The 27,540-nt window shown below is 41.3% G+C and overlaps 1 protein-coding gene across 7 annotated transcripts in view; it reads left to right on the top strand.

The window, feature by feature from the left end:
• Positions 1-27,540, top strand: part of DOCK9 (dedicator of cytokinesis 9) — a 178,096-nt gene that overhangs the window by 118,334 nt on the left and 32,222 nt on the right. For 2 of the 7 annotated variants that reach the window (XM_008685005.2, XM_040624036.1), the window contains exons 35-45: positions 404-518; positions 3,768-3,834; positions 4,842-4,889; positions 7,475-7,611; positions 15,163-15,278; positions 21,165-21,302; positions 21,414-21,596; positions 23,373-23,486; positions 23,583-23,798; positions 25,298-25,355; positions 26,297-26,374. In XM_008685005.2, the coding sequence (XP_008683227.2) occupies positions 404-518; positions 3,768-3,834; positions 4,842-4,889; positions 7,475-7,611; positions 15,163-15,278; positions 21,165-21,302; positions 21,414-21,596; positions 23,373-23,486; positions 23,583-23,798; positions 25,298-25,355; positions 26,297-26,374 (1,270 nt within the window). Of the gene's footprint in view, positions 1-403; positions 519-3,767; positions 3,835-4,841; positions 4,890-7,474; positions 7,612-8,131; positions 8,176-15,162; positions 15,279-21,164; positions 21,303-21,413; positions 21,597-23,372; positions 23,487-23,582; positions 23,799-25,297; positions 25,356-26,296; positions 26,375-27,540 lie in introns of those variants that run through there. The other 5 variants (XM_040624047.1, XM_040624060.1, XM_040624053.1 and 2 more) reach the window with 4 other exon arrangements.

Below are 27,540 nucleotides of genomic sequence, written 5' to 3'. Positions count from 1 at the left end.
TTGCTTTTTCAGCCACTGTTGTTCTCCTGAGGATATGGTTGGTTCTGCAGTGTCTTCCGACTCATCATTTCTGTTTGACCCTAGCACACATCCTTTTTTGCATGAGAATATATTTGGCATTTTGAACTAAGCTGTTATGGTTACCCAGTTTGAAAAGTCTCTGCCTGATGGCTTGTCTCTTAGGAAAGTATGCAAAGGAGGCAAGTCAGAGCTTCTAGCACCTGTGTGTGTATTCGGTGAAGGTGTGCCTGTGGTTTGCCGACAAATGAGTTTTATACCTTCCAATTTTTGTGATTTGACCCAATTCTAAGAATATTTCTCTTGCAAGGGAGAAAAGTGAACCTAATTTTGTTTTACCTGTAATGAAGGATTTTTAAAAATCACCTATATTTCCCTTTTTTAGCACCAACAAAGTGGCACTTTGGGAAATTCTGTGGTTCGTTGTGACAAACTTGACCAGTCTGAGATAAAGAGCCTGCTGATGTGTTTCCTCTACATCTTAAAAAGCATGTCTGATGGTAGGTAAACGTGAAGATGTTGGTTTTACTTTGTTTCACTATTTGGTTTCTTTTTTCAAACTTGTAATTGCTTGAAAGGATAAAAGGACTTAAAAGGCTTTTCTTCCTCATTTGGAATACATGTTATTTTACTAACTGTAGCAGAAATTAAAGTCTTAATTCGGAAAAGGGTTTTTACTAATTATTCTAGAAAGTGAGTTCTAAAATATGCATGGGCCATTTAAAATTTTTTTTATTAAACTCAGACCTACCACTATAATCAAAGGAGACAGAAGCAGATAAATGAGGTAGCCTTTGATTTTTGTTAAAAACAATTTCATTTGTCCAAACCAACTTACTGGCAACTTGCATAACTTAATTAGTCAGGCTCTTGAATTAGAATATGTAGTGTTGGGGGATCTAAAGATCTCTTCCATTTAGAGTGTTTGTGACATTACTGGCTTTAACTGGAAGTCAGATGTGATTTTTTTAGTTTTCTGATGGAGTTAGTGGTATCATAGTAGATTAAGTTTCTCATGAAGGGTTTGACAACCACATTTTTTAATAGAATAAAGCTTTAATAGAATAAACATCCATGATGGGACATTTCAACTCTGGTTTTGTGATATAAGCAATCACATAAAATTGTGCCATGGTACAATGTCACGTTTCTTCCTTGATCAAAAATCTTGTCTTACTTTTGCTGCAGCGTATCAGAAAGTGTCCTGTGAAGTGTATTGAGAGAAGGCAAAGTCTTTTGAAAACAAAATGCTAAAGGCCTCTCGAGCTTCCATTTCTACAGCATTAATAGCCAGACCTTAGTATTTAGATGTTAGGAACCATGTACCTGTCCTTAAAATGCTTCAGGACTGAGTTTTTTTATTGTTCTGTCAATTTGTTACTTTAAAATAGCTTTTAAAAACACAACAAATAGACAACATTTTCCTTGAATGATGACCAAATAGCAAAGCACTGGGTACTTATTCAGGTATTTCGGTTATAAAGTTTAAATTCTTCCCTTAATGTTAAAAGTTCTGAACTTTACATCATGATGGTGAATTTTAGCCAGCTTTGTAATTCTGTTTTTCCTATGGTGAAAGTTTTCCTTAAAATATTGTAAGTTTCAAATAATAAATATGATATATAACTAGAACATAACTGCTTTTTTAAGACCAGTGTACCAGAAATTTTGCATCCAAGTGAAAATTATCCTTTAAAGGCAGCCCTCTGGAAGGCCATGCATATACTTTAAAATGCAAGACCTCTTCAAAAACAGTTTTAGAGATTTTTTTAAATTACCTTCAAGTTATCAATTTCCTTGCTCTTACAACTTGAATTTGTGTGTTGTGTTTAAGAAATCTTTACCTACCCGCAGAGTCTTGAAGATATTCTTCTGTATTTTCTTTAAAAGTGGTATTATTCAAATTTTCACATTTAAATCTTAATATCTACCTGGACTTGATTCTTGTGTATGATATGGGGTGGGGGAGAAGTTGCCTTTGGAGTAGTTTACCAGACAGACAACCAAATTCAACTGTGTAACTGTACAGCTACACCTCCTACACATTAGGCCCCTCCCTCCTTCATAGAGGTTAGTTGTCTACACCCTCTCCTCCGTCTGTAGCCTGAGCCTCAGCCTCAGCCCATAGCCAAGAGCAAGGAAAGGCGCTTGGTGCCCCTTGGCAGGCCAGCTGGCTCTGTCTGATATGTGCTGGGGTGACCACAGATATATGCAAGTTGACCCTGAGAGGTCCTCCAGTGTTCACTTGGCTCTCTGGGTGCTCACCACATGAGTGTGGCCTCCCTCAAGTAACAAGGTCTGTCCCTCAGGAATCTAAAATCAGAATTCCTAAAAGATGGAAGCTCACTGACTCACCCATGTTACTGGTCTAATAAACTAAATGTGTCTTTTAAGATCAGGTGTACTTGATTTAAATCCCCATTCCACCATGATTCTTTAGGCTGGTGGTTGGGAGAACGACTTGACTTCCCTGAGCCTCATTAGCTTATCCGTAAATTGGAGTACTGCCTCTGATTATGGTGAGGATTTAGATATGACAGGTGTGCAATCATGAGACCACCTAGCACACTGCTCGCATATAACAGATTCTCCATGTATATCTCATGGCTGTATTCTCCTGCCTGCCACCATTCTTGACAAGTGTGGAGTGAAAAGTCTGTGGCCATGCACCTTCATGACCCATCAGCATCTCTGCAGACATGTTCTCACTCTCCTCAGTCCCCAATCTCAGTGGCCTTTCTCCCTGAGAGAAATCTCTTCACCAGTTTCTCAACCTTAGTATAAAATACAAGAATGCAAAAATGTTTAACTATCAAATGATAACACCCTTTGTGCAATTTTAAAAAGTTAAGGGTCACGCACAGAGAATGCTTCCTGTAAATAGATTTGCAAGATTTGCCTTTACTAAAAATATGCCAAGTCATCTTGATGCAGAACAGGTGTGAGTGTGACTTCTTAATCGAGAGTATACTGCATCATTTTGCTGAGAAACAGGAGCTTGCATACATTGCTTGTTTGGAAGGCTCTTTGGCAACATCTATCAAAATTTTAAATGCACGTAACATTTGACATGGTTATTTCACTTCTAAGAGTATTTGTCCTATAGATGTAGTTGGACAAGTGTGCATACGTCCATGTAAAAGGATATTCTTCGAAGCATAATTTGAGATAGCAAAACATAAGGGGGAAAAACAAGTAAATGTCCATCAGTAAGGGACTGGGTAACTCAATTATAGTGCATTTATGGAGAGGAATATCAGGCAACTTGGAAAGATTGGAATAGATCCAAGCTGTATTACTGAGTTAAAACTCAAAGGAAAAACAGTGTGTGAGCACGTATGCTTCCATTTCTCTGCATGTATGTGTTAGAAAGAGAGTTCATGCAAGAATTTTCAACAGATTCCTTACCAGAGAGAGATTCTGTAGTAGGCAAAGAGAGAGCCTAACTTGAGATTATTTGCCTACTTGTATTCTTTGAAATTTAGGAGCACATTATGTGTAAGTTAAATATGTACTATGTAGTGCTAGGTGATGCATGATGAAATTAAAGCTCAGGTGTTCAAATATAGCTTCTTTAAATTGAATAGCACGTTGTGTATGTTACCAGTAAAGATTAGTCACTGTGGTTTGTTCTTTGATCTGCTATAAAAGGGTTTGAGGGTTTATACAAAATCTTTTCCCCATCCCCTAATGTATCATATACACATATACACATCATGATTCTGACTGAATTAATGTTTACTTTCTAGATGCTTTGTTTACATATTGGAACAAGGCTTCAACAGCTGAACTTATGGATTTTTTTACAATATCTGAGTGAGTAGTTTTGTTTTCCTCATTGCCTCTTGCTTTTTCCTGGCTAATTAGGAGGTGGGAACAGTAGTATGTAGTTGAACCAGGAATGCAGTCTATTCATATTCACACTTTTTAAGCTCTTTCTCCTGGACCTGACCCCAGCACCTGCTCTCAGGAGCACATGACTCAGTGGGCAGTAACCAACCTTCAATTATTAGATATGTGGTTGTTATAGATGAGAGCTAACTGCTTATGTGTACAAACCATTTGAATAAAATGACCCAGATTATTAGCTGAATTGGGTGGATGCTACTACATTTTGAAGTTGAATCTAACTTAGCTCAAGCAGATGTAAAAACTGAGACAAAAATAGCTATAATTTTTAAATGTAAGTGAAACCTTACATTTTATCTACATTACCTCATTTTATCTCTTCAATTTAAGTTTCTGATTTCCTTTAAGCTCTTTGCTTTAAAAAAAAACAAAAAACCATGAATTGACAATTGTTTATCCAGAATTGCTGGGGCCAGAGGGACCTGGGTAGCTCAGTCAGTTAAGCATCTGACTCTTGATCTCAGCTCAGGTCTTGATCTCAGGGTTATGAGTTCAAGCCCCACGTTGGGCTCCATGCTGGGCGTGGAGCCTACTTAAAAAAATTGCTGGGGCCAGATGGTTTTCCAAATCCAAAATTTTTTGGGAACAGTGCACCAGGGCCTGTGCTTTACGCGAATTGTGTGAGTCAATGTCGAAACCCTGAGCCAGTAGATGATCCTATTGGTCTCAGGCTTTCCTTTGTGGCTTTAACCGCCCTGCGTAGTAGGGACAGCACATCGTGGTGCCTCCCCTGTAGGTTAGCGATTTTCTCTGGGTGAGAGAGACCTTCCTGAGAATTTCTGAACACCAGAAGTAAGAGGCTAGTGGTAGGTGTATGAGTTTATTCAGGTGTTGCTGATGGGTTTTAATAAAGCAATGTATTGAAAACCATTTTATTTTCACGTTTTCCTAATAACCTTTCATCCTGTCTGCAGAGTCTGCTTACACCAGTTCCAGTACATGGGGAAGCGATATATAGCCAGGTACTGTGGGGGTTTAGTTTGAATGTGTATTGTTCTCTGTATTACTTGGATCTGAACGTGTGGGAATTGTCATCTGTGATGATTGGCAGTTGGAATTCTCGTAAACAGCAGCGATGTCTTTGGACTGCTACCCTCAAATCTGGTGGCATCTTTCACCGTGTTCCCACACTCCTTCTGTCTCATTTTGCCTCATGCACATCTCTTGGAAGGATTTCCCTTCGTGGCCTGCTGCTGCACTTACATATGCTCCCCCGTGTTCTGTTCTTTCCGTGTCCCTTTTCTCTTTTCCCAGATGTGTCTTCTCGCTCTTTTCTCCTCCTTCACTGGTTTTGCTGCCCCTGTTTGACTTTCAAAGGTCACTTTTTACCATTCCTTCTCCCAACTACGAAGATACCAATTTCTCACATAACCACTTTTCCTTTTTTCTTCATGAAAGGATGTTTTCAGTCCATCTCAGATTTGTTCGGACTTCCGTAAAAACCTATGCAATGGAGCCTTTTCTCCCTTAGTCCAGATAAGCTGTCCGTGCCCTGTTTTCTTCTGACCAGAAACTCTTGGTTGAGTTTCGTAAATCCTCATGGCCCTGCCCCACACCATACTCTCAGATCCATACTGAGTTCGAGGGGAGCTGGACACTCATTGTGAGGGGCACCCAAGCTGCTCCTTCTTGGAGCCATTTCCTGAGAGCACATCTTGTCCTTAACCACGTTCTCACTCCTGCTCTGCGGCTGCTCCGTGCGTCTCTATTTGTTTTTGTCCATGTTGTGTATCTTGTAATGTATTTATGGGGTTGGTCTAAGCATCCTGTTTTTCCATTGTTACTGTTTTTAACAGTTCACTTATAAGTAAACGTATGTATATTTTAGGACAAACTTTAAAATTTAGTAGTGATTGAGTTTTTCTTCTTATCGACAATTCTGTTTTACAGCAATGAAACAGGAAAGAGATTTTTAAGACTATTTGAGCGTGGAGATTTTACTTTTTATGTTAACATTGTTCTTTTCTTGGGATATCTGAGACACTTCCAGAATTATGTTTCATGTTCAATAAAAGTTTGTGGGTTTTGTTTTTTTTAAAGAGCAAATTTAGAGAGCATATTTTATGCTTTCATCCTATTCGTTTTTATTTTTAACTGAAATGTGGTGGCACTTAAAGTTCTCTCATTTTAGCTGTTATTTATTATCCTAACAGTAAATTTCACATTTGCACTTTTGAGTACCAAATGCAAGTATATACAAGGTGACCTTATACAGTAACGGCTCGCACCCCGACTTCATTCCCTTTGACTCTGCCCCTTGAGGATGGGCACACGGTATATTTGTAACCGGAAGGCACTGTGCCCAGTAAGCGTCACAGCCTTCTTGCAGTAACTGTCGCCCACAGCACAAGATGGCATTTGGAGAGCATTGTGCAAAATAGGATGATATGCCGCAGAGCTGAACATGGTGCGTGTGGGAAGCTGAAGGTTTCTGCCCAACAAAATATTTTAGAATTGGGTTTTGTGTAACTGTGAACTTATTTTTTTTTAATGGCTGTAAATTTAATTTTTTTAAAAAATCTTCTGAACTTTATAAGCACCCTGTATATATTTGCATGTAAAAGTGTGCTTCTTCAGGCTATCCTAAAAATAGGTGGGCATAGGAAGGCGGGAGTGGAAGGTGGTGGTGCTTGTTATGTGCATTGCGGAAAGATGTGCCCTGCTTTGTAGAAGATTCCCGTGGTTTCTGCTCCATGTGACGAAGATCCCAAGCAGGCGTCTGAATGCTGTCGGTGTCTGCCCTCTGTGGCAGTCCCATCTGATGAACACTGCGTCTTCTCCTTGTGTCCCTGTGAAATCACCCAGCAGCATGTTGCCCGATGATACTCCATGCATGCCTTGTTCTGCCCCACACAATAACACAGTGAGGGAGACGGTTGGCTACGGGCCGGGGGACAGGTGTCATTCCAGCACGGGTCTCATTTTTCATCTGCTCTGGTGATGGTACACAGTAGGAAGTTAGCTGTTTGATTGCTAACCCAGGTCACTTTTCTATTTTCTTTACTTGACTGCTGACAAGTTTAACAAAGTGTGTGGCTCTTCTCCTTCCTGCCTGGGTAAGAATAAAGGTGTTAAAACCGCCTCATATAATCCCTCTCATTGCATGTTTGTTCTCTGTTTCCTCCAAAGCATTGTTTTCATTAAGAAAAAAAGGTTGTTTGTTTTTTTTGCTCTTTAATAACATATATAATCCGAAAAGATTCGTGGTGTTTGGCAATTGTCAGAACGCTAACCTTTAGCACCACGTCGGACTGATGCTCTAATTTTTAAAAAGCAGCATCTCTAAAGTACTTCGTAAAACTGAGAAGTTCACTGCTTTGGCTTGGTTTTTGCTTCTTCGTCATCAGGTGCTTTGCTGTGAACCCTGTTTAGAGCTGCCGCCTGTGTGTGCGTCTCTGGCTCACCCGGCCCCAAGCAGGCCGCGCTGCTCCCAGTCAGCGTGTGGCCGCTCCCCTTGTGCTGTGTCCTGGCCTCACTAACCCTCCTCGTCTCGCTGCAGTGTAACAAGTCTAACTTTTGCTTCTATCCCATTTCACTCATGTTGCAGGAACCAGGAGGGGTTGGGACCCATAGTTCATGATCGAAAATCTCAGACATTGCCTGTTTCCCGTAACAGAACAGGAATGATGCATGCCAGATTGCAGCAGCTGGGCAGCCTGGATAACTCTCTCACTTTTAACCACAGTAAGTCCCATGACATACCATCGTAACAGCCAGCCACCTCATGTGACATCTCAGAGGGGAGAGCCCCAGGCCGCACCACACCACATCACCAACTTGACTTTTCTTCCAGCGCAGAGCAAGTGGGATGAAGAGCTCATGGCGAAATTCCCTTCTTTGGAGGAGAGTGACACAATGTGGAACATGGTCAGCTACGGCACCAGACCTAAAAGTGCCGGACCCTTTGTCCCAACCCCTCCATTCAGTATTTTTAATGTGAAATTTGGCAGGTTTGACAGCCAAACATTCTCTGATATGTTTAATTGAATATTTGGATTTTCACTGTGCAAGTCCTGAGGACGTCTGGGACCAGTTCCTATCATTCTTCGAGCCCATGCATGTAGTTGATCAAGTGTCCACATTCTGACATTCCAGCTTTGAATGTATGTTAATCCTTAAACTGCTGTGAAAACATAAAGCCCATGAATCAATTTGTGAGGGTGTGGAAAAGCCAATAACAAAGTGACTTTTTCTGTGTTTTCAGTGTGAGAAAGATATCAAGTGTGCTTGGAATTTCTGTAGACAATGGTAAGATTTAATCAGGTTGAAGTCTGCTTATGAGGCCGCTTCACTTGCAAGCCAAGACCTTTTCGTTCATCTTGCCTTCCTAACTTTGGGGCTTTCTAACTTCACAATAGAGATTCTACCAAAAAGTGGGAGCATATTTTTAATTTACTTTTTTCATATCGCCAGAGGAGACATGGCATCATGTACTATTTCTAGAAACTTAAGTGTTTCATCTCCTTAAAGGTTTCTCAAAGCAGAAAACCTAAAAGATACCAACCATGCAGCATTTTAAAAACTAATGCCATCATTTATAATAAATACCATTTCTGTTAGTGATGTGTTCTCTGAATTGTTTCATCTTTTCTCCGAGCATCACATAGCTAGTAACTGTTTTATGTAGACAGTTATTTGTTCTCACTCCAAGTAATGTCTTTCATGTATACTTATTAATATCTTCTCATCATTTCTAATCATACGAATCCCATTCACTGTTATCTTCATACCTCTTTCTTTATGTAGGCTAAGAGTAAAGACAATATTCCAAATGTTTTAAATTGATAATAGTTCAGAGTAAGAAGGCTGAGGAATTGAAATACAACAGCTACCCATTCTTCCACCCCAACAGAGTTCAATGTAATGGGTATAGACTCTCTTTATAAAATTCTAAGCTTAATTTAGATCAGTATTACATGTGCCTTACAAACACACCGAATCAGTGGCACTCAGGAGCCCCTGCTGCGTCCTGCACTCAGCTATAGAATGTACGTTCATGACACATCTCAGGCTATAATGCTTGACTTTTCCACATCTTGTTTGTTCGGGCTTTTTCTAGCTCTGCAGACAAGGGGTTGAAACAAGTGTTGTTGGTTTTAGTTTTCATTTCCTATTTAGTGAACAGAAATTAAATTCTCACTGTTCTGCGGGACTTGCTACACTGCCTTTGCCCAGATAGTTTATAACACAGGGACTCCCTCACTATCAGTTGAAATAAATACTTAAACTTTAAAGCACTTTAAAAAAAATTAGCAGACCGAGTCCCTGACTCCAAAGATAATCATTTAGGAAACACAGAAAACAAACAAAAGTAAAACGAATGATCAACACATGAATATATAACCTTCATCCACTAAGATAGACAGCAGCTCCTCCCACTGCAAACAGATTTTGCGATGGTGGCTTGAATTGGAGGAGAGAGACAGCTGGCTGTGTTTTGCAGCCAAGCACCATATTGCTAACATGGTTGATTCCCATTCTCTCTTCCTGCTACCCACAGAGAGCCTGTCCTTCCTGCCTCTCTCCTCTTTCATCCTGCAGTTTTTGCTTCAGTTTTCAGTGACACCATCCTCAATCAGTGTTTCTCCTTCTGCCTTCCCAATAAACAGTGTGTAGCTGATTCTTTTAGCCTTCTCCTCTGTTCCCACAATTCCTGCTCATCCCACATTGGTTCTGGTGTCTCACAGGCCTTGCATCTTCTCCTAGAACTCAGTCTCCATTTACAACTCTGAATCTGATGATGTATCCGTGGGGCTTCAGCCTTTCCCTCTGTTAGCTTTTTGAGCTCCAAATTGTCAGTTCTCCCAAAACCCGCAGAGAAGGCAGTACATGCTGTATGTATACACGTGTATGTGTGTGAGCATGTATATGTATACGTACATGATTTCTTTACGCCTGTACCTAGGTATTTTATGGGAAATTTGTAGCATCTATGTCTTTTTTAAAAAGTCCTCTTTAACAATGAATACAGTACCTTCTGTTGGGCCAACCAATATGACATAAATACAGTATGTGAGAGATATGCAGGGTGCCAGAGTCTGAAATTTATTTTAGAATTTATTTAAAATTTATTTTAGAAAAAAATAAAACTAGGAAGAGTGCCCCCTCCCCACGTACACCACATGCATTTTTTGTTTTCTTTTTTTCTTGACTAGGAAAGGCTTTGTCAGGCCTCAGTTTGACCAGCTGGGGGCAGCAGAGGACCGCCAGGAATTTAATCCAATGGAGGCCAAGTTTCGTGCCTTCATTAGCATATCCCTGTAGGACCTAGNNNNAAAGACACCATATGCACCTTACATGTAACCATGGGAGGGTCTTATCTTTACTCTTGGATTTTGATAGGAAATAATGAAAATGATAAATCCACTGTGGCCAAATAGTCTTCACTCTTTCAAAAACACTCAGAAGATAGAGGTTCATTTTATTTGGGTCATTACCCAGGTACATGAAAAGTAAATGTTTACATTAAGACATTTTTATTGACCTTTTTATTGTAAAGTGCATCCTGTTGTGTATCAACAGAAGCTGTTTGTGTCAGATGGCAAATTGAAAGTGATAGCTACGTGTAGAATATTTTACATAAACCATGCTGTGGGAGGGAAGCTAAGTCAGACATGTTTGCAAGTAAGCGATACATGTGCAAGACATATAAAATAACACTTTGTGTTTACTTTACTGTTATATATTGCTCTAGGAATATATTAAATTTATTTGCATGATAATTCGTATTTCTCACAGGTATGAGGTGGCGAAAAGCCAGGGAAGAGGTAGAAACACTTGAAGAAAACCTGCATTTTGTATAATTCGGTGTAAGAGAGAGTTCAGGGTCATCGGATTAACTTGCAGAGAATGTAATTTGAGGTTATTATGGAAAACCATTTTCTAACTGAACTGTCCATTAGGTAGTGGGCACTTGGAGCTGGAGGTGTGAAAACAGACTGGATTAGAACCCCCTGGAGATATTGCTCAGGTCTCTTAAACGTCACATGGGGAAGTGAGGAGTTAGCTGAGATGGCTTGTAAGACCACATCTAACTCTGAAATTCTTTGATAGCTTTGAAGTGCAAGCAAGACAATGAGTATCAGTGGTATTTAAATTCCCTTATGTATATAATATTGAATTAACAGGAAAAATGCAGAGAACACATATGTCCTTTGAAATAAGATTAATATTTTTCAGAAGGTTTTAAGCATGACAATATATCTTTTAAAATAAGTAAAAAATAGACTTGGTTGCTTTAAAAGTTTATACTCAGGACAGTAAATGAAATATTTATGAAGCCACTTTTTTTTATTCTGAGGCAGGTCCTCGCTTTAGAAATATATTTTTGCACGTTTTCTAGCGTTTCTAATATTAGGCTATATCTTTGAGTTATGACAGACTTGTCTCACGTGTTTATCTTGCATATTACATCCAATATGGCAGTCAGTCATTGGTACTTCTTGCAATTGATGGGGTTTCAGAACTGAGAAAGTCTGGCACAATGCCTATTTAAAGTCAGGCATATTTATATTTTTAATATCCTTAAAAAGGACTTTAAATTACAATGTATGCTTAAACCAGGTGTTTTAACAGTTTGGAATGTATATCCCATAGCAGGTACTATTTTCAGACACAGCTGAACGTTAGGTTGAGGTATTCTTCAGAGAAGAGAAAGCAGATGGCGTCACCATTTCCTCAGGTATAAATTCTGAGATTATAGACTCATTCCACAAATCATTTTGAGCACATTTGGTTTTTCGTGTGAATCAGAGGACAGATAGCAAATCACATAATTTTGGCCTTGAAATATTATTCCTTTTTCTGCCGTCTACTCTTTTCTCATTTGTGCAGAAAATATTTTTAGCAATGAAAGTGAGATGGAGATGAACAAATAGATAATGTAGAGGTTGATCTGTCTGTTATTTTGCAAAAATATATTCAGTTAGTAAAAGCTGCAGACCATGAGTTAATACATCTAGGGGACTAGGTCTTCCACATTTGGGGACTTCTTTTAGCAAGAGGATTCCTTATCATTTGGTAGTAGTTACTTTTTTCCCATAAAATGTGTTCTTTTTCTGGATACATATTATGTGGGCCAGAGGGAAAAAATTAACAGTAAAAATAAGGTTAAAGGTACCTGTTGAAAAGAAAGTGTCTACTATTAGAATACGTATCTGACTTCGAGCCCAAATGTCCTCTGACATTCGGAAAAGGCAAGTGTTTGTGTCCCTCCTGCCACATCACCTCTGATGTCATGGCAATGGGGAGGGAGAGACAGCTTACAGATGTGGTCAGCATTATTCAGTCAAGCCGTTCTAGCAACAGGAGTTTATTTAGCAGATGCCATTGGAGGGGGGAAAAAATCTCATCCTTGGCATCTGTGTGTTTAAAGACTTGGGGATTTTAGAATAAATCATTTATCAGAATGATAACAGAATGAAAATTGTGTCAGTGTGACGCTAAAGCAATCCATGTTGCGTGTGCCAAAGATGGCACATCGAGGAAGTTCTCCTCTGATCAGCCTGGTTGAAGATAGTCAGTCAGTGCCTTGTGCCCCAGGGCACAGCACTGTTCCCTCGTGGAAAATCAGTAGGGTTAACACAGCATTCCTTACTTGTCCCAGTGAGAATCCACTTAATCAGTTTCAAAAAAAGTTGCTGACCGATATTTTAAGAAATTGCGTTTTTTCTTAAGACCTCTTTTTGGCTGTACCAAGTTAGTTTCATTTTCCTGGGCTGGCCTGTAACGTGGTGATCAATGACTAAAGCCTTCCCTCCTTCACAGCTTAGTTCCAGGCGTTGAGACAAGCGGTTTCCATGGGAGTACCCCTCGGTGAACTGTCTGTGCCTTCTCTACCGCTTAGACAACATCACCATGCTGCCCTTTATTTTTAGGGACTTTTTAATGACACTGGCTCAGGAAATTGCTGATTTTTTGAGATAGGAGTTTAATAAAAACCAAGATTATAACCAGTTATGGCTTAAAAGGATCATTTCTTTTATTCTTAGAGGATTCAGACACGGGCAGACAGATTTCTATATGAATCTGACTGTTACCCTTAAGGAGATTAGATAAACAATGTCAAGGCTCATAGGTGGTGTAAGAGCTTCGAGAAATTTTGTCATTGTCATGTTTCCATACACGTATACATAATTACATAAAAACTTCGTTAGCATGGCCATTGAGTCTGTGTTTTAAAAACAACACATTGCCAAATTCCAGTCCTCAGTGGGTCCAGACCTTCAGCCAAAAGTAGTGCTGTGGAAATTCTTCAGTGTGTAGGCAGTTGCATCTATAATGATCATGCCTGTGAGAAAACGTCAGTTCTTTGTCAAGAAAAATATCAAAATGATCCCAAAGCAAGTTCCTTATACAATTTCACCCGGACTGTAAAACTTCAGCAGCCCTCAAAAGGTCTTTCTGACCTGTGATAATTTTGGTTGGTCTAATAAAAGGTGTTGTATTTTATCCCCCCACCCCAGTTTGTGATCACTTTAGCCATAATTAACAATCTGTTTTCCTCTTTCACCGTCTCTGAATCTTCCCAAACAAACCATGCCGAATGAGGTGATGCCCTGGCTTACAAGGGCAGTCCAGCGAAATTAGTACCAAAGTACATCCATCTTTCTTTCTCCGGGAGACTTCTTACCAAAAAAGTAAACATAAAAAGGACTTGCATCCGCCAGTGTGTTACTGAGCCCCTCTAAAGGCACATCGGCTCTTCTGCAATGTGAAAATCACGCAGTCCACAAACATAAAACTTCAGACCCACCTTTCTAAAAGCAGAGCAGCACTGGATGAAAGTACATGATCGTATTTTTAGCCTATTTTAAGAGCCAACTTGGCAGCTTGAAAAATCTCTTTTGTAGTCTTTTAAAAATCACTCTGTAAGTCTGACGTTTATCAGAGTAAGAATAACATCATGCTAGTTACTTTATTTTATCCTAGTATTAGGTACTGTGATACAGTGACCTGGATAAGGAATTTGGAGTGTAGTTTCTGGGTTGTTTTTCCTATTGGCCTCAAGAAAATTCTCTAGGTTTTCTCTACTTTATTTTCCTGATCTATATACAAAATGTCCTCCTCTCTGGAGTATAAAGAAAATTACCTACGTAATAAGTGCTGATTTGTTTTTGCTCCTTGGAGTAGGACATTATATGATGTTTCATTATATTGCCATCTTTCTTTGTCTTCTAGATCAGTACTGTAACATCTCTGCATCCCTATATGTATTTCTGCTAATGCATATCATTTCATAATTTAATATCTCAAATTGTATGTCAAGCTACATTTATGTCAGTACTAAATTGATTTTTACAGCCACATATAGAAGATCTCAGTTTATATCTAAATTATGGTTCTTCAAGTCCTTTCCTTTTCTTAAACGTTTCTTTCAGACATGTACTGGCTTTCGTGCTTTTTGATAAAGCAAGTAGAATACTATTAGCAGTGCAGTCAACTCTTGATTATCGTTCCTCATTCTGGGCTGATGATACAGATCTTTATGTTATCGATTCAGCACTTACATGGCTATCCCCCATGTGCCAGGCACTATTCTGAGAACTTCACGGATTGTAACAAATTGAATGCTCACTGCAACCCTTCGAGGTGGATACTATTATTATCCCCATTCTACAGATTAGGGAACTGAGGCATAAAGAGGTCAAATAACTTGCCCAGGGTCACACAACTAGGAAGTGGTTGAGCTGGATTCAGGGGCCAGCACCCTGACCCCCGGATCATTTTCTTAACCCCCCCCTTCGGAAATCTCCGCCTCCTTCACCACTCTTCCCATCCTAAGAGCTCAGCCCAGTGGCTCAATTCATTGGCTCCCATCCAGGTGCCTTCCTGGCTCTGCTGCTTACTAACTGTGGGACGGAAGACGAGCTGTTTAGCCTTTCTGTGCCTCTGTTTCCTTCTCTGCAAAAAGGATTGAATAATGTACATACTTCACAGGGCTGCTGCGGGATTAAATGAGCTAATACATTTAAAGTTCATAGAATTATGGCTGGCACACAGTCAGCACACAATAAATTTTGCTGCTATTCTTTCCCTTCCAGAACTGAAAAAGAGTTCTAATTGAACGGACACATTCTTAATTACGTACCCTCCCCCCACACACCATTGAAAAAGGGAAGCAAGGCCCCAGAGGAAGCCTTCCGTCAATAATCAAAAGTTGACTGTGACTATACTATGCACCAGCCTCTCTGTCTGCAGTCACTGGGCAGTAACCTGGTGTTGTAATCCACGCAGGCTATGGCCACTCGGACGCAGACGTGCTTCACCAGTCGCTGCTGGAAGCCAACATTGCTACTGAAGTGTGCCTCACGGCTCTGGACACACTCTCTCTGTTTACACTGGCATTTAAGGTTCGTATTGAACAGCTGGGCACGGTCAGAGCCATACCTTTTAAATTCATTCTGCTTGTTTAGTTGAACCAGCAAGAACTTCCTGTGTTGTATTTTTTTTTATTTCAGCAACTCTTTTGGCCCCTGAAAAGAAACCACACATCCTTAAAACCCTTAATGAAACCGTTCCATCGTTAATGACTTGAATTCCTTGAAATAAAGTTTAGCTGGTCAGGGTGTGCTGCATGCTTGCAAATGATGGAAACAGTCCCTGGTGGGTTAACTCTTGGCCAGAAGAAATCATTCACCTGGGGAACATGGTTTGCTGTGCCCTCGAGGATGATAAATATGGGAACCTAATCAGACACTTCTGTCCCTATTATCTTCGAGAATACCCAAGTGCAGCGGCAGTCAAATCTAGCTGTTTCTATATAGAAGAGCAATAATTACGAACATATTCACCTCTTACAATTAAAAAAAAATCTGTTAGTAACTTCAGTGATAAAAGCCTTTCAAGGATAAAATATAAAAGTTTGTTTCGGTCTTATTTTTAGGTTTCAGCAAGTAATACTCAAGTAGGTGGAAATGGTCTTGTAAGCCACTTGCTTGATTTTAGGAACCTAACACTTCCCAGTCTTGCTAATTGATCGCTTCCATTTTCAGCGCGGAAGAAGGAAATTGAATTAGGGTTGATAGGCTATGAATATTGAAACTGTGTTTGTTTCCAAGGATATTTGGAAAAGATAACCAAAGTCATTTTCTGTTTTACTTATCTCTGCTTCTCATAAGGCACATTTCTTTATTAGGATAAAAATAGTTACCCTGATATCTTGTCACTTTATTATACTATACCTTTATTCTTCTTAGCAGCCACGCCACTCGTGTCCCCACGAAATGTCATTACTAGAAACCCAGTTGAGAGACGAGGAAATACAAACCCTAATCGAATGAGTATGGGGGCAGCAGTGTCCTGTTCCATGGAGCCTCCACTCTCGTGGCTCTCGGAGTGTGGTCCCCCGGCCGGAAGTGGCTGCAGAGAGAGAAGGGGGGAGCTTGTTAGAAGTGCAGATTCTCAGGCCCTGACCCAGACTGGCTAAATCAGAAAGTCTGGGGGTGAGACCTGAATGCACGGCTGGAAAACCACTGCTCTGCCAGGACCACGTCTGGAACCTCTTTCCATTTTCTCTTGCATGTTTTTAGTTGAAAAATGTGGTGCAAATAGACAATGACATTTTTAATGTGACTGTCTGCCATGTATACCTGTATCATTGCTCACTGAGAATCCGTAAGCTCAAAACAGTGGTTGGGACACTTTCTTCTACCCTCTGCCTGAGCCCCACCATGTCCGTGTGCTGGAGACCCTGGTGCTGCATGTCAGGTGGAGCCTGGCACACTGGCCGGTCATGAGGGCACACGCACCACGGGTGTAGTTTGGTGGCTCCCTGAGAATAGTGGCCATCTCTTTACTGTGCAGCCTGTGGTTCTCACTTAGCCCCCTGAAAAACACTTACTTCATGTTAAAATTATTCATCAAGGTTCCCAGATCTCCAGTGTCTGGCCACCAGGGAGGCTCTGTCTGACTCTTGAGAAACAACACCTGATGGTCCCTGATTGTGACATTTATTGTTTGAATGTCTTTGGGAAAATTACTTCATGTCTCTAGACCTAAGATTTCTCATTTGTAAGATTAGAAGAAATAGGATCTGCCTCCGATGTGTTGTAAGTTTAAAGTAAGACAACCTTTGAAAGGACCTGCCGCTTTATGGGTGTAGACCAGACTTTACATCCCAGCTCCACCATTAACCAGATTCTAAGCCTTGGGTAGGTCTGCTTGACATCTGGAAACCCTGATTCCCTTATCTAGAACATGGCAAGTATGCCTACTATATAATAGATTGATATGAAGGACCCAAAAACATCTACCCTGTGTTCATGCCTTCCTGGCCCAATAATAAAGGGTCTAATTCCGGAGACCCAGGGGGAAGATTGAGCTTTAGTGCTGACGTGATCTCTGTCAAAGTCTATATGCCTATGTGCAAAAACATTTAAAGCTCAGCGCCCCCATTAAAAAGTGGGAAGATGGGCAGATGTTACAGCAGTAATGGATGTCATGCCACACTACAGGCTTACCTGGCCTAGATTACGGGTTCGTGAGGCCCGCTGGCACAGCTGCCACTGGGATCTTCCTCTGCAAATAATTTACTCAGCTGAGGCATCATTTGGAGCATATCAGAAAAATTAAATTACTACATTGAGTTAGCTGATGTAATTCAAGAAAAATCATCTTCCACAGATAAAGCCCCATCGTGACTGAGTCTCTTAATTGACCACGTCTAGCAAGTTGCCAAAGGTAGCCAAGAAAACACATTCTTAATGAGAGAAAATGTTTGAAAATATTTAAGCCCTACTATTTATTGAGTGCCTTCTGTGCTTCAAGCATTAATCTTCACAACAGCCTGGCCTAGTGGGTCTTCTTATCCTCCCATTTTACAGATGAGGAGATTGAGGCTCACACAGGTCAGAAAATTTTCCCGGGATCACTGCACACCCGGCCTGCCAAAGCCCTTGTTCTCCATCCACTAAGCCAGGTATGGCAGGGAGGTGGTGGCAGGGGAGGGACAGAGAGAGAAAAAACCAGCTGAGGGACATCAAGGTAGTTGAATGATCCAATACAGAAAAAAGAGGAGAATATTACCAAGCACTTAACCAGATGCTGGTCCTGTGCTGTATGCTTTCACATATGTTCTCTCATTTAATACATAAAAGGGTGTGTTTTTTAAACCAAGGTAGTTAACATGCAGAAAAATACCGTTCTCTGGCTATTTATAGTGTCAATGATTAACACAATCCCAAGTCAAATCTGGCCTTTAAATAGTTCATAATCTTTTTTAATGTGTTTACAAATTTAACCTGAGAGTGTATTTTTAGCAATTCCACCTGTGCCTTTTCTTGATTTGAGCTCCCTGATGAGAATCACTACGTGACGGTGAGAAACACAGTGGATAATTGGGTTCTTCTAGGGAGTTTGTGGTCTGGTTTACACAATCATGAGCCTGGTCTGCAAAGACACATGAAGTTAGGTCACCTTAGTGATTGGTAAGCATTTGCAGCTGAAACAGCTCTTCTCTAAGGTAGATTCTTAAAGTGATGTCTAAATAAAACTAAATGCCATATGCCCAGGAAAGGTATATCTGTCTTAAATAGCACGGTTCTAGACATTATCATTTTGGTACCCAGGGTTTAAGTTCATTTTTATCCTATTCCTAGATCTTTAAAGATTATTGATGTTGCGTCTTCATTCTCTGAAAGGCTCATTTCCCCAAGGAGAACGTGTTACAACAGTCAAACCTGCATCCACATCAGACAGTTCCTGAGATTTATTTATAACCTATTCTCCACCTTGTTGCTAGAGAGAAGCCATTAACTTTCCTGAATGGAATTTTCCTATCCTCCCAACAAGTCTACAAGGGTAAAAAAGTAGAAACAAGATACACTGTGGTGTTACCTCTGATTTCTGATTGGAGAAGTGAAGTGTAATTTTGTTTTTGTTTCCTCCCCCTCCCGCTGTGGACCTCTCTGAATGTTCAAAATTGTTTTATATTTAGTGTATATTACTTTCTAATTAGTGAAAAAGAGAGGGAGGGAGAAAAAGAAAATTGATTGGAAGATTACAGAAGGCAGCTGGTACATGGAGGTGTGTCCGGGGTAAGAGGTGCTTTACTCCTTGAAATGAGGGGTTACTTATATCTTAGTGTGAGTGACTTTTAACTGCATTCTTGCAAGTGGGTTTTGAGATTAGAACCCAAGAAGACTAAATCCTGAAAATGGGAAGCAAAACCTTGACCAGAGAGAGTGAGGAAGGAGAATTTAACTCTTGGGCTAAGAACTTGGAGACAGGCCAATTCCAACAGCAAGACCAGGGCTCCTGGAGATTTTTGTATGCGCCATCCCCTCTGGATGTCTCCAGCAACTAATGCTAGGAGAAGGAAAACTCACATCCATATCTGCGCAAACCTTAATCCAGCCATAATTAGGGAGAACAGTGGCCTCTGGGAAAAGTAATGTTCACAGACAACAAACCATGTCAGCAGTTCCCAAAACACTGGAAACAACCTCTTTTTTTTTTCCCAGTTGGTGAACAGCTGCTCATGGTTGAGAATTATATCATATTCAGTTAATTAAATTCCATTTTCTGCTCATTAAATTGCTTCTCTTTCACATGATGGAATTCAATACTGTGCCTCAGTGTTTCATGTTATAAAGATCCCTGTGAATTCCAGGTGTCCTACCAGCTGTGACTACATCTGTGAATCACTGGACCTAAGAAAACAAAACTTATTCCTTGAGTAAAATTTTTCTCCAAAAATAAGATGAGGTAAATCTTAAAACTAATCCTCTAGCCATACTTTGCTATGTAACAGAATCACTTGGCCATAAGCTATCTCCAGTCATTTGACACAATTGTAAGATTGGTTTGGGAGACTGGCCTCCTGACGTTTTTTATTATAATCATCTTTGCCGACTTGTGCAGAATGCACACATGTGCCCTCTCCCAAACACACACACCTTTGTGCGTATTTGAAGATGTAGCCCGTTAGTGTCAGTGCACGTTTAGACACAATGGCTGCACTCTAGCCCGGTGACACCTCTGTCTACCTGTGTGTTAAGCAGTCTATGAGAGTTTTAGCCAACCAGATTCACAAGGAGTTCAGTTAGTATGAATTTACCGCTGGTGTGAAAAAATCTTGCAGAACTTTGAGAAGTATGAACTGTTGGCCCACTTGTTTTGCTTCATCGAGTAAAACCCATGATATGTTAAAGTCCTGCTGGCCACCACTTACTGAGCCAGACCAAAGTATGCATCAGATGCTTTCTGTACTCCTGTCTTCACAGTAGCTGTGCCAGGTCAGTTCTAGGGTCACCATTTTACAGGTGAGAATTGTAAGACTCAGTTGACCTGTGCAGATGGTAAATGGTGCCTGATGAAAGCCTGTATGTTTCCCACCTTACCAAGCTTGTCTGCTTATTCATTGCTTAACAGAGTGCCTGAGAAGCCTGGAAAAAACAAACTTAATTTAATTGTATTTTTTTTAACATTTCATTTAATTACTAGAGCAGGAGCAGGGGAAGGGGCAGAGGGAGAACTACGTAACTCCGATCCCAGGACCCTGGGATCACGACCTGAGCCAAAGGCAGACGCTTAATCAACTGAGCCACCCAGGCACCCCACAAACTTGCTTTTAGGAGACCTCACTTCGTATACCTCACTTCAGTATTTTTTCCAGCCCATTAATCAGCTGACACTTGTAAGGGCACTTCTTTGTTGAAATTAAGATATCACAAAGATTACCTCTGTATTGATTGATGGTATACAGTAAAAATAAGTAAATAAGAAGCCAAATCAGTACTGAGGAACACTTGTCTATCAAGCCATGTTACGGTTTGCTAGGAAGTTTTATGATTAATCCTTCCCTTAATAGGAAAAAACAAGGGGCACCTGGGTGGCTCAGTCAGTTAAGCATCCAACTGTTGATTTTGACTCAAGTCATGATCTCTGGGTCATGGGATCAAGCCCCCGCATTGGGCTTCGTGCTCATGCTTGTCCCTCCCTCCCTCTCTGCCCCTCCCCTTGCCTGTGCTCGCTTCTCACTCTCTCTCTTAAATAAATTAAATAAATAAAATCTTTAAAAAAAAAGAAAAAATCTCCCTGATCCAGAAATTTAGTTTTAGACTTATTTGTACTACACGAGGATTCTGTGCTTTCCTAGAGATTCATGGCACAGTTTGTTTAAATTATAAGTTGTCTTAGTCCCTGGGACATTTAACCTTTGAGTCTAAAAATTGTAAGCAACCTAATAGGGGTGTCTGGTGTGTCTCACTAACCAAGCTGGCCTTGTGTGTTTTCAGAACCAGCTCCTGGCTGACCATGGACATAATCCTCTCATGAAAAAAGTTTTCGACGTCTACCTGTGTTTTCTTCAAAAACATCAGTCTGAAACAGCTTTAAAAAATGTCTTCACTGCCTTAAGGTCATTCATTTATAAGGTAAGCTGCTTCCTCGGGGCAGGTCCTCGATGATCGTCCTCGTCTGCTTTGCACCCGGAGCTGACGGGAGCCCTGATCTGCACGTGCCCTTGCTCTCTGGTGTTCACCTAGTTCCCCTCGACGTTCTACGAAGGGAGGGCTGACATGTGTGCTGCTCTGTGCTATGAGATCCTCAAGTGCTGCAACTCGAAGCTCAGCTCCATCAGAACCGAGGCCTCCCAGCTGCTGTACTTCCTCATGAGGAACAACTTCGACTACACTGGAAAGAAGTCCTTCGTCCGCACACATTTGCAGGTGGGTGGAGGGTCACTCTCCAGCACAGGTGTGTTCTGTGGGATTCTGTGTTAGCAGGAAGCCTTCGTCGCATTCACCGGTTTACATCAGCGTAAGTAGGGCTTGAGATGGAGAATTGGAAAGTCACATTTACTGGTTTGGTTTATTTCATTCTCCACATTGTAAGATTTGGGCCCAGAGTGCATTTCTGTTGGTAAACTGGCGTTTAAATATTGACTCAATATTGGACGGACTGAAATTCCATTGAATCACCACCTATTAGAATCTGCGTGAGGGTGCCCAATAGCAAACATCTTAGGTAAAACACAGAGTCCAAAGTGGTTCTTTTTTTTTTTTTTTTTAAGATTCTGTTTATTTGGGCGAAAGAGAGCACAGAGGGAGAATAAGAGGGCAAAGCAGACTCCCTGCTGAGCACAGAGCCCAACGTGGGGCCTGATCCAGGACCCCGAGATCATGACCTGAGCCGAAGGCAGACTCTTAACCGACCGAGCCATCCAGAGGCCCCTAAAGCAATTCTTTTCTGTCTTCCATCTATTGACACACCTGCCATCTCTCCAGAGTTAAAATGTCCCAAATGCTCTGCTCTGGGAACCATGCAAGAAATGTAAAGTTCTTATGTATTTTTGTAGACTCCCTTTTTCTGTAAACTCATGTAGGAGTGCCTTCTCCATCTCTGTATTTATTTCTCTTTTTAAAAAATTGTTGCAATATTGTTGCAAACTATGTGCTAGGATTCACGGATATAACCATGAACAAAATAGAACCCTCTCCTGACCCTCATAGAATGTATAGTTCACTGGAAAACAGACAAACCCCAAAGCTTTTCTTAGTACACCGTCCCTAGTGCTGTAATAGAGGAACTTAAGTGTACCAGGGAGGGGAGGGGCATCTGGCTGGGGCAGGGAGACTTCTAGAAATTGTGGGAAATGAATAGGGGCTAGCAGATGTAGAGGGTGAGCATATTCCAGGTGATGAATACATAAGGGGAAGGGCCTGTCCAGGGAACTGGAGAAAGTCCTTACAGTGAAGTAAAGAGTATGGGTGGGAACAAGTTGAGAAGACATCATTGCGTATTTGGAGGGATTGCCTGGACTAGTGCTGAGAAGGAATCAGGAGAGTCAAGACCTTAGCTGGAGAGACTTTGGGGAAACCATGGTCAAATCCAGGCCAGAGAGGATGGTGTCTTGGACCTGGTATGGTAAGGTTAGAAGAAGGGGATAATGAGTTGACAGTACTTAGTGATTGATGGTACCTGGGGATGGTAGAGGAAAAGGAGGGAATAAAGATAGAATCCACGTCTTAGCTTAAGTGACTGGGTAAACGCAGAGCACTTCACAATAAAGACAGATCCCCCCCCCATTGCATAGTTAATATGTATATGTTTTAATATAAAATGCAAGGGACAAGTCCACTTATTGAATATTTAGTGCGTATACATTCAAGCCAGTAACCAAGGAGGTAAGTGATAAGGTCTCCCTGTTTATTAGAGAAAGTAAGTGACTATTCAAGTGAAACGGGCTTATCTGATTCTCATGTCTCTACACTCTCCTGAGGAGCATGTTGCTATGCAAACAAAATACTTAAGGATAGCAAAATCACCTCCTGAAATGATTCTTGGAAGGGGAGAAAAATGACTGAGACATTGTTTCCTGCTCTGGAATGATCTGGGCTCAAAACTTTGCCCTGTCCTCATGCACATCCTAACTGAAGGTAGGAGCCAAGTCTGGGGAGTCATCTGAAGGTGAAATGATTTGTTCACATTTGTGTGTCCCTAAGGTCATTATTTCCGTCAGCCAGCTGATAGCAGATGTTGTTGGGATCGGGGGAACCAGATTCCAGCAGTCCCTGTCCATCATCAACAACTGTGCCAACAGTGACAGGCTCATCAAGGTGGGTGGCCCCCAAGACTGCCTCATCATCTAGTATGTATGCAGACAGGCAGAACACAGCTGAACGCCACGTGTCCTTCTTCCACCCTTGTTTTAGCACACTACCTTCTCCTCGGACGTGAAGGACTTGACCAAAAGGATACGAACAGTCCTGATGGCCACCGCCCAGATGAAGGAGCATGAGAATGACCCGGAGATGCTGGTGGACCTCCAGTACAGTCTGGCCAAGTCCTATGCCAGCACTCCTGAGCTCAGGAAGACATGGCTGGACAGCATGGCCAGGATCCATGTCAAGAATGGGGATCTGTCTGAGGTAGTCTTGCAGCCTCTCGAGCTGGGTTTTTGGGAAGACTAATTATGTCTCATTCACTAAAAGAAGCCAATTTTAAGAAAAATTTCCCAATAATCAAAAGAAGTGATACTTAACAGTTTTAGGCTCGGGGTCACTTCATGTCTTCTAAGCATCTGGATGGTTTACAACACTGTGAGGGAAGGTTTCTGTCACAGGACAGCATTGTTTGAAAGCTCTTAGCATCCACAGTCATGTAAACACCTGCTAATTCAAGTGCGCTCAGTTTCTGCATCAAAACTCCTCTCTGGTTCTAAACTTCAGCTCTTTTATGATGAAATTTAACGTGCCTGTTATTAAAGTAATGATAGGACACTGCTTTTTCCTTTTGGAAGTAGTCCATTGTCATCTGTGGTTGTGGTCAGAGCGCTGCCCATGTACAGAGCGTGTTTCCATAAGTAGAAGGGGTGGTGGCAGGGAGTTGGGTGTGTGGGCCCTGGAGACAGACCGAATCTCACATCCAACACTTACGCAGCCTGTGACATTGAACCCACTTTTCACCCCTCTGTGCCTCGTGACATCATCTGTAAGAGGGAGACATTAAGGAAAGCAGCGGGCTGTGTGGCAGCTTCTGTGTTTCTCTGAAAACTGCATTTATGATTTGGGCCTAAAAAGCATTTAGGTATGATCAACAGTATTACCAAAGAAGCGTGATTTTACTTGTAAACTTCTGTAATTGCCTAAATTAATACAATTATGTTCTACATCTGAAAATTTTATGTAATTTTTTTACATATTGATTATTCAAGAAGTCCATTCTGTTTGACCATAAATTTAATCTGAACTACATACTAGCATCATAAAAGTGAATTACGTATTACTACTAGTAGTAATTTTTCGGTCATTCTGACAAGAACCAGGGGCTCAGGCATCAGAATCGGGTTCATTTCCAACAGCTATTTTTGATTTTTTATAACACTGTGGCAACTTCGTAAAAAAAAAAAAGTTTTTTCTTTCATCTTAAAGTGTTTAGAATGTTACCTAATTAGCATTAAGTTATAATTTTGGTTTAGAATTCTATTGGGAAACAGTTGCTATATCTTTTTTTTTTTTAAGTTGAGAGAAAACTATTAGCTGCTGAAATTTGAGCAATTCTCTCAGAATCTAGAAAGACACATGACTTTTCTTCAAATGGTCATCTTATTACCTTAAGAGAAATGATGCAGAAATCTTTGAAATAGTAAGGAAAAAAGTGCTTTTTTATCTTTTATATTAAAACTTAGTAATTCTAAGCAGAAATGAGCCTTAGCAAACTTACTACCATTTGTCTCAATTTGCAATTTATTTCAAAATTTCAGTTTATGTGAATTGTTCCAGTTTTTTCAAAAGGTAAGATGTCAGCTATTAGGAACCCTAGCTTCCTTGAGATCAATATAAGTGCCTGCAGTCAGTCGATTTCTGTCTGGGAGCGTTCTGACACGCTGTATACATGGTGATTCTGAAGCACATGTCTTTTATTGTAGGCAGCAATGTGTTACGTCCATGTCACAGCCCTGGTGGCAGAATATCTCACACGGAAAGGTAAGGAATGATTCCTGTGTTCTGTGAAATGAATATAAAACTGTACAAAGCAGCAAAGACAAGTGAGAGCCATTCAGAAAGATTTGGAGAGGGGGGGTTGGATTTGTGTGTGTGTGTGTGTGTGTGTGTGTGTGTGTGTGTGTGTACTGTGTTCATTGTTTTATTCACTGGTAAGACACTGGCTTGGCTTGGTAGGCACAGCAGAGGTGCCAATTTCAAAAACAAAACTAGACAGCATGTTACTGTGTAACCTTTAGCTAATGGCTCTATCTTGCAAAAACCAGTTAATGAGCTTTGCATCTGTGTGTCTTTAACTGGCCAATGTTGAGCTGAGAGAAGATTTATTTTCCCCTAAGATAGTTCCCACTGGAACGGTTTTATCAATCAAATGACAGTTTTAATGGGAGATTATCAGACAATGTTTTTTTAGACCCACAGCTCAGTTGGCTTTATTATGTGGCTAGGCAGCCTCGCTGGCCAGAAACCTTACCTCCCCAGGGAAGGAGAGGACAGGCGTGTGGGAGTGCTGGTCTTTTGTGCATTGTATGTTTGTTCCCAATTGAGCAGGCCATGAATTCTTCAATGGGTTCTTTTGGTTAAACACCAGTTGCTCATTTCCATTTCAAAATCAAGAGCACCGAGGTTTTTAGAAAAGCTTGTGCTTTTCTAGCCCGTGTCCTGGAGCACAAGTGGTACAAGATCTGGCTTACAGGAAGTACGTTTACAGAATGAGCAATGGTATAAAGTTAGATGCCAGGGCCAGGGCATTTCTGGGTTTCTGGTATAGCTGGCTGTTTGGGATGGAATCGAAGGGAATCTAGACTTGTCATACATCAGAGCCCAAAAGAAAAAGACATTAAAGAGGGTTTCCGTATTCTCTTGCTACTAGCATGATTTCCTGTTGAGACCTTTTGTCAGGTAATACATTTCCTCGTGTTTAGAAGCAGACATAGTCCTCCGTCCGGAGCCGCCCCTCTTCCCCTCCAGCCACAGCACCTGCCAGAGGAGGCGCCGGGGAGGTGAGCCTGAGGGTGGGCCCAGCCCCCAGGGCCCCCACTGCCCCATCCACCTGACACTTAGAGGTGTGGGGATTTTCCCTTGCAACTCTGCATGGATAGACTTGGCTCTCCTTCCCTTCCTTCTCTTCCTGTCCAGTTCCATGGCGGTCTGTTCCTGTGCAAGGAGGGGAAGCACTTGGGCCGCCCTTGTAGTCACTCCATGGGAGCTGAGGTGTATATTTTAAATGTACTCTCTAGCCAGAAACCTGGGTGGTCGGCTTCTATAATTTTGCTTTTTTGTATGTTAACATATCCTCAAGCCCCTAGATTAATACTTGTCATCGGGAGTCTTTTGTCTCAAGGCTTAGAAACTTTGACCATCGTGTAGCAGAAGAATCTCTGCCTTCACAAATCTGCTCTTTCAAGACCTGCAAAATACTCTATGTTCTTCTTTTTCCCAAAATAGGGGAGGTCTCAATTCAAGTTTTGAGTTTTCTTTTGTGTTATTATGAACAGTGATCTCAGAGTAGAGTAGCAAGATGTTTCAGGTCCTTCTGTGCTTGATCATTTTTGCCCAGCTGACATTGTCCAACTGACATACGACTTTTCCCCCAGTCACTCCAAGATGAGTGAAGGCCCCAAATGGGCCATTATTGCTTAAGGGGTTTGTCCTTTTTTTTTTTTTTTTTTAAGATTTTATTTCTTTATTTGACAGAAAGAGACACCACAAGCTGGGGGAGCAGCAGGCAGAGGGAGAGGGAGAAGCAGACTCCCCGCTGAGCAGGGAGCCCAATGCGGGACTTGATCCCAGGACCCTGAGCTGAAGGCAGACGCTTAACCGACTGAGTTACCCAGGCTCCCCAGGGGTTTGTCCTTATCCTGGTTATTTATCCCGGGATAAATTATACCATTTCCCCTAGAGAATCAGAGTACTTAGGCCCCTGAAATATTCATGCTGCCGGTGCTCCTGCTCTTCGGCTGTGGGGAGGACAGGACGCCTGTCCTTACCCCCCAGGCAGCAGATACGGAAGCAGCTCAAACGGCCTCTCAGCCCATGGCTGTGGTTGAGTTACCTCTTGGTAGACTGCTTCATGAAGGAGAAGAGCAAGTTCTCATCTGAGTTCTGGGTTACCCTCAGCCACAGAGGGGGAGGTGACGACTTGAAGGAAACAGTTCTGTTTGAGTCG

Source organism: Ursus maritimus, unplaced genomic scaffold (genome assembly GCF_017311325.1).
Source record: "Ursus maritimus isolate PB19 unplaced genomic scaffold, ASM1731132v1 scaffold_10, whole genome shotgun sequence".
NCBI lineage: Eukaryota > Metazoa > Chordata > Mammalia > Carnivora > Ursidae > Ursus > Ursus maritimus.
This window is presented reverse-complemented; position numbering and strand designations above follow the sequence as displayed.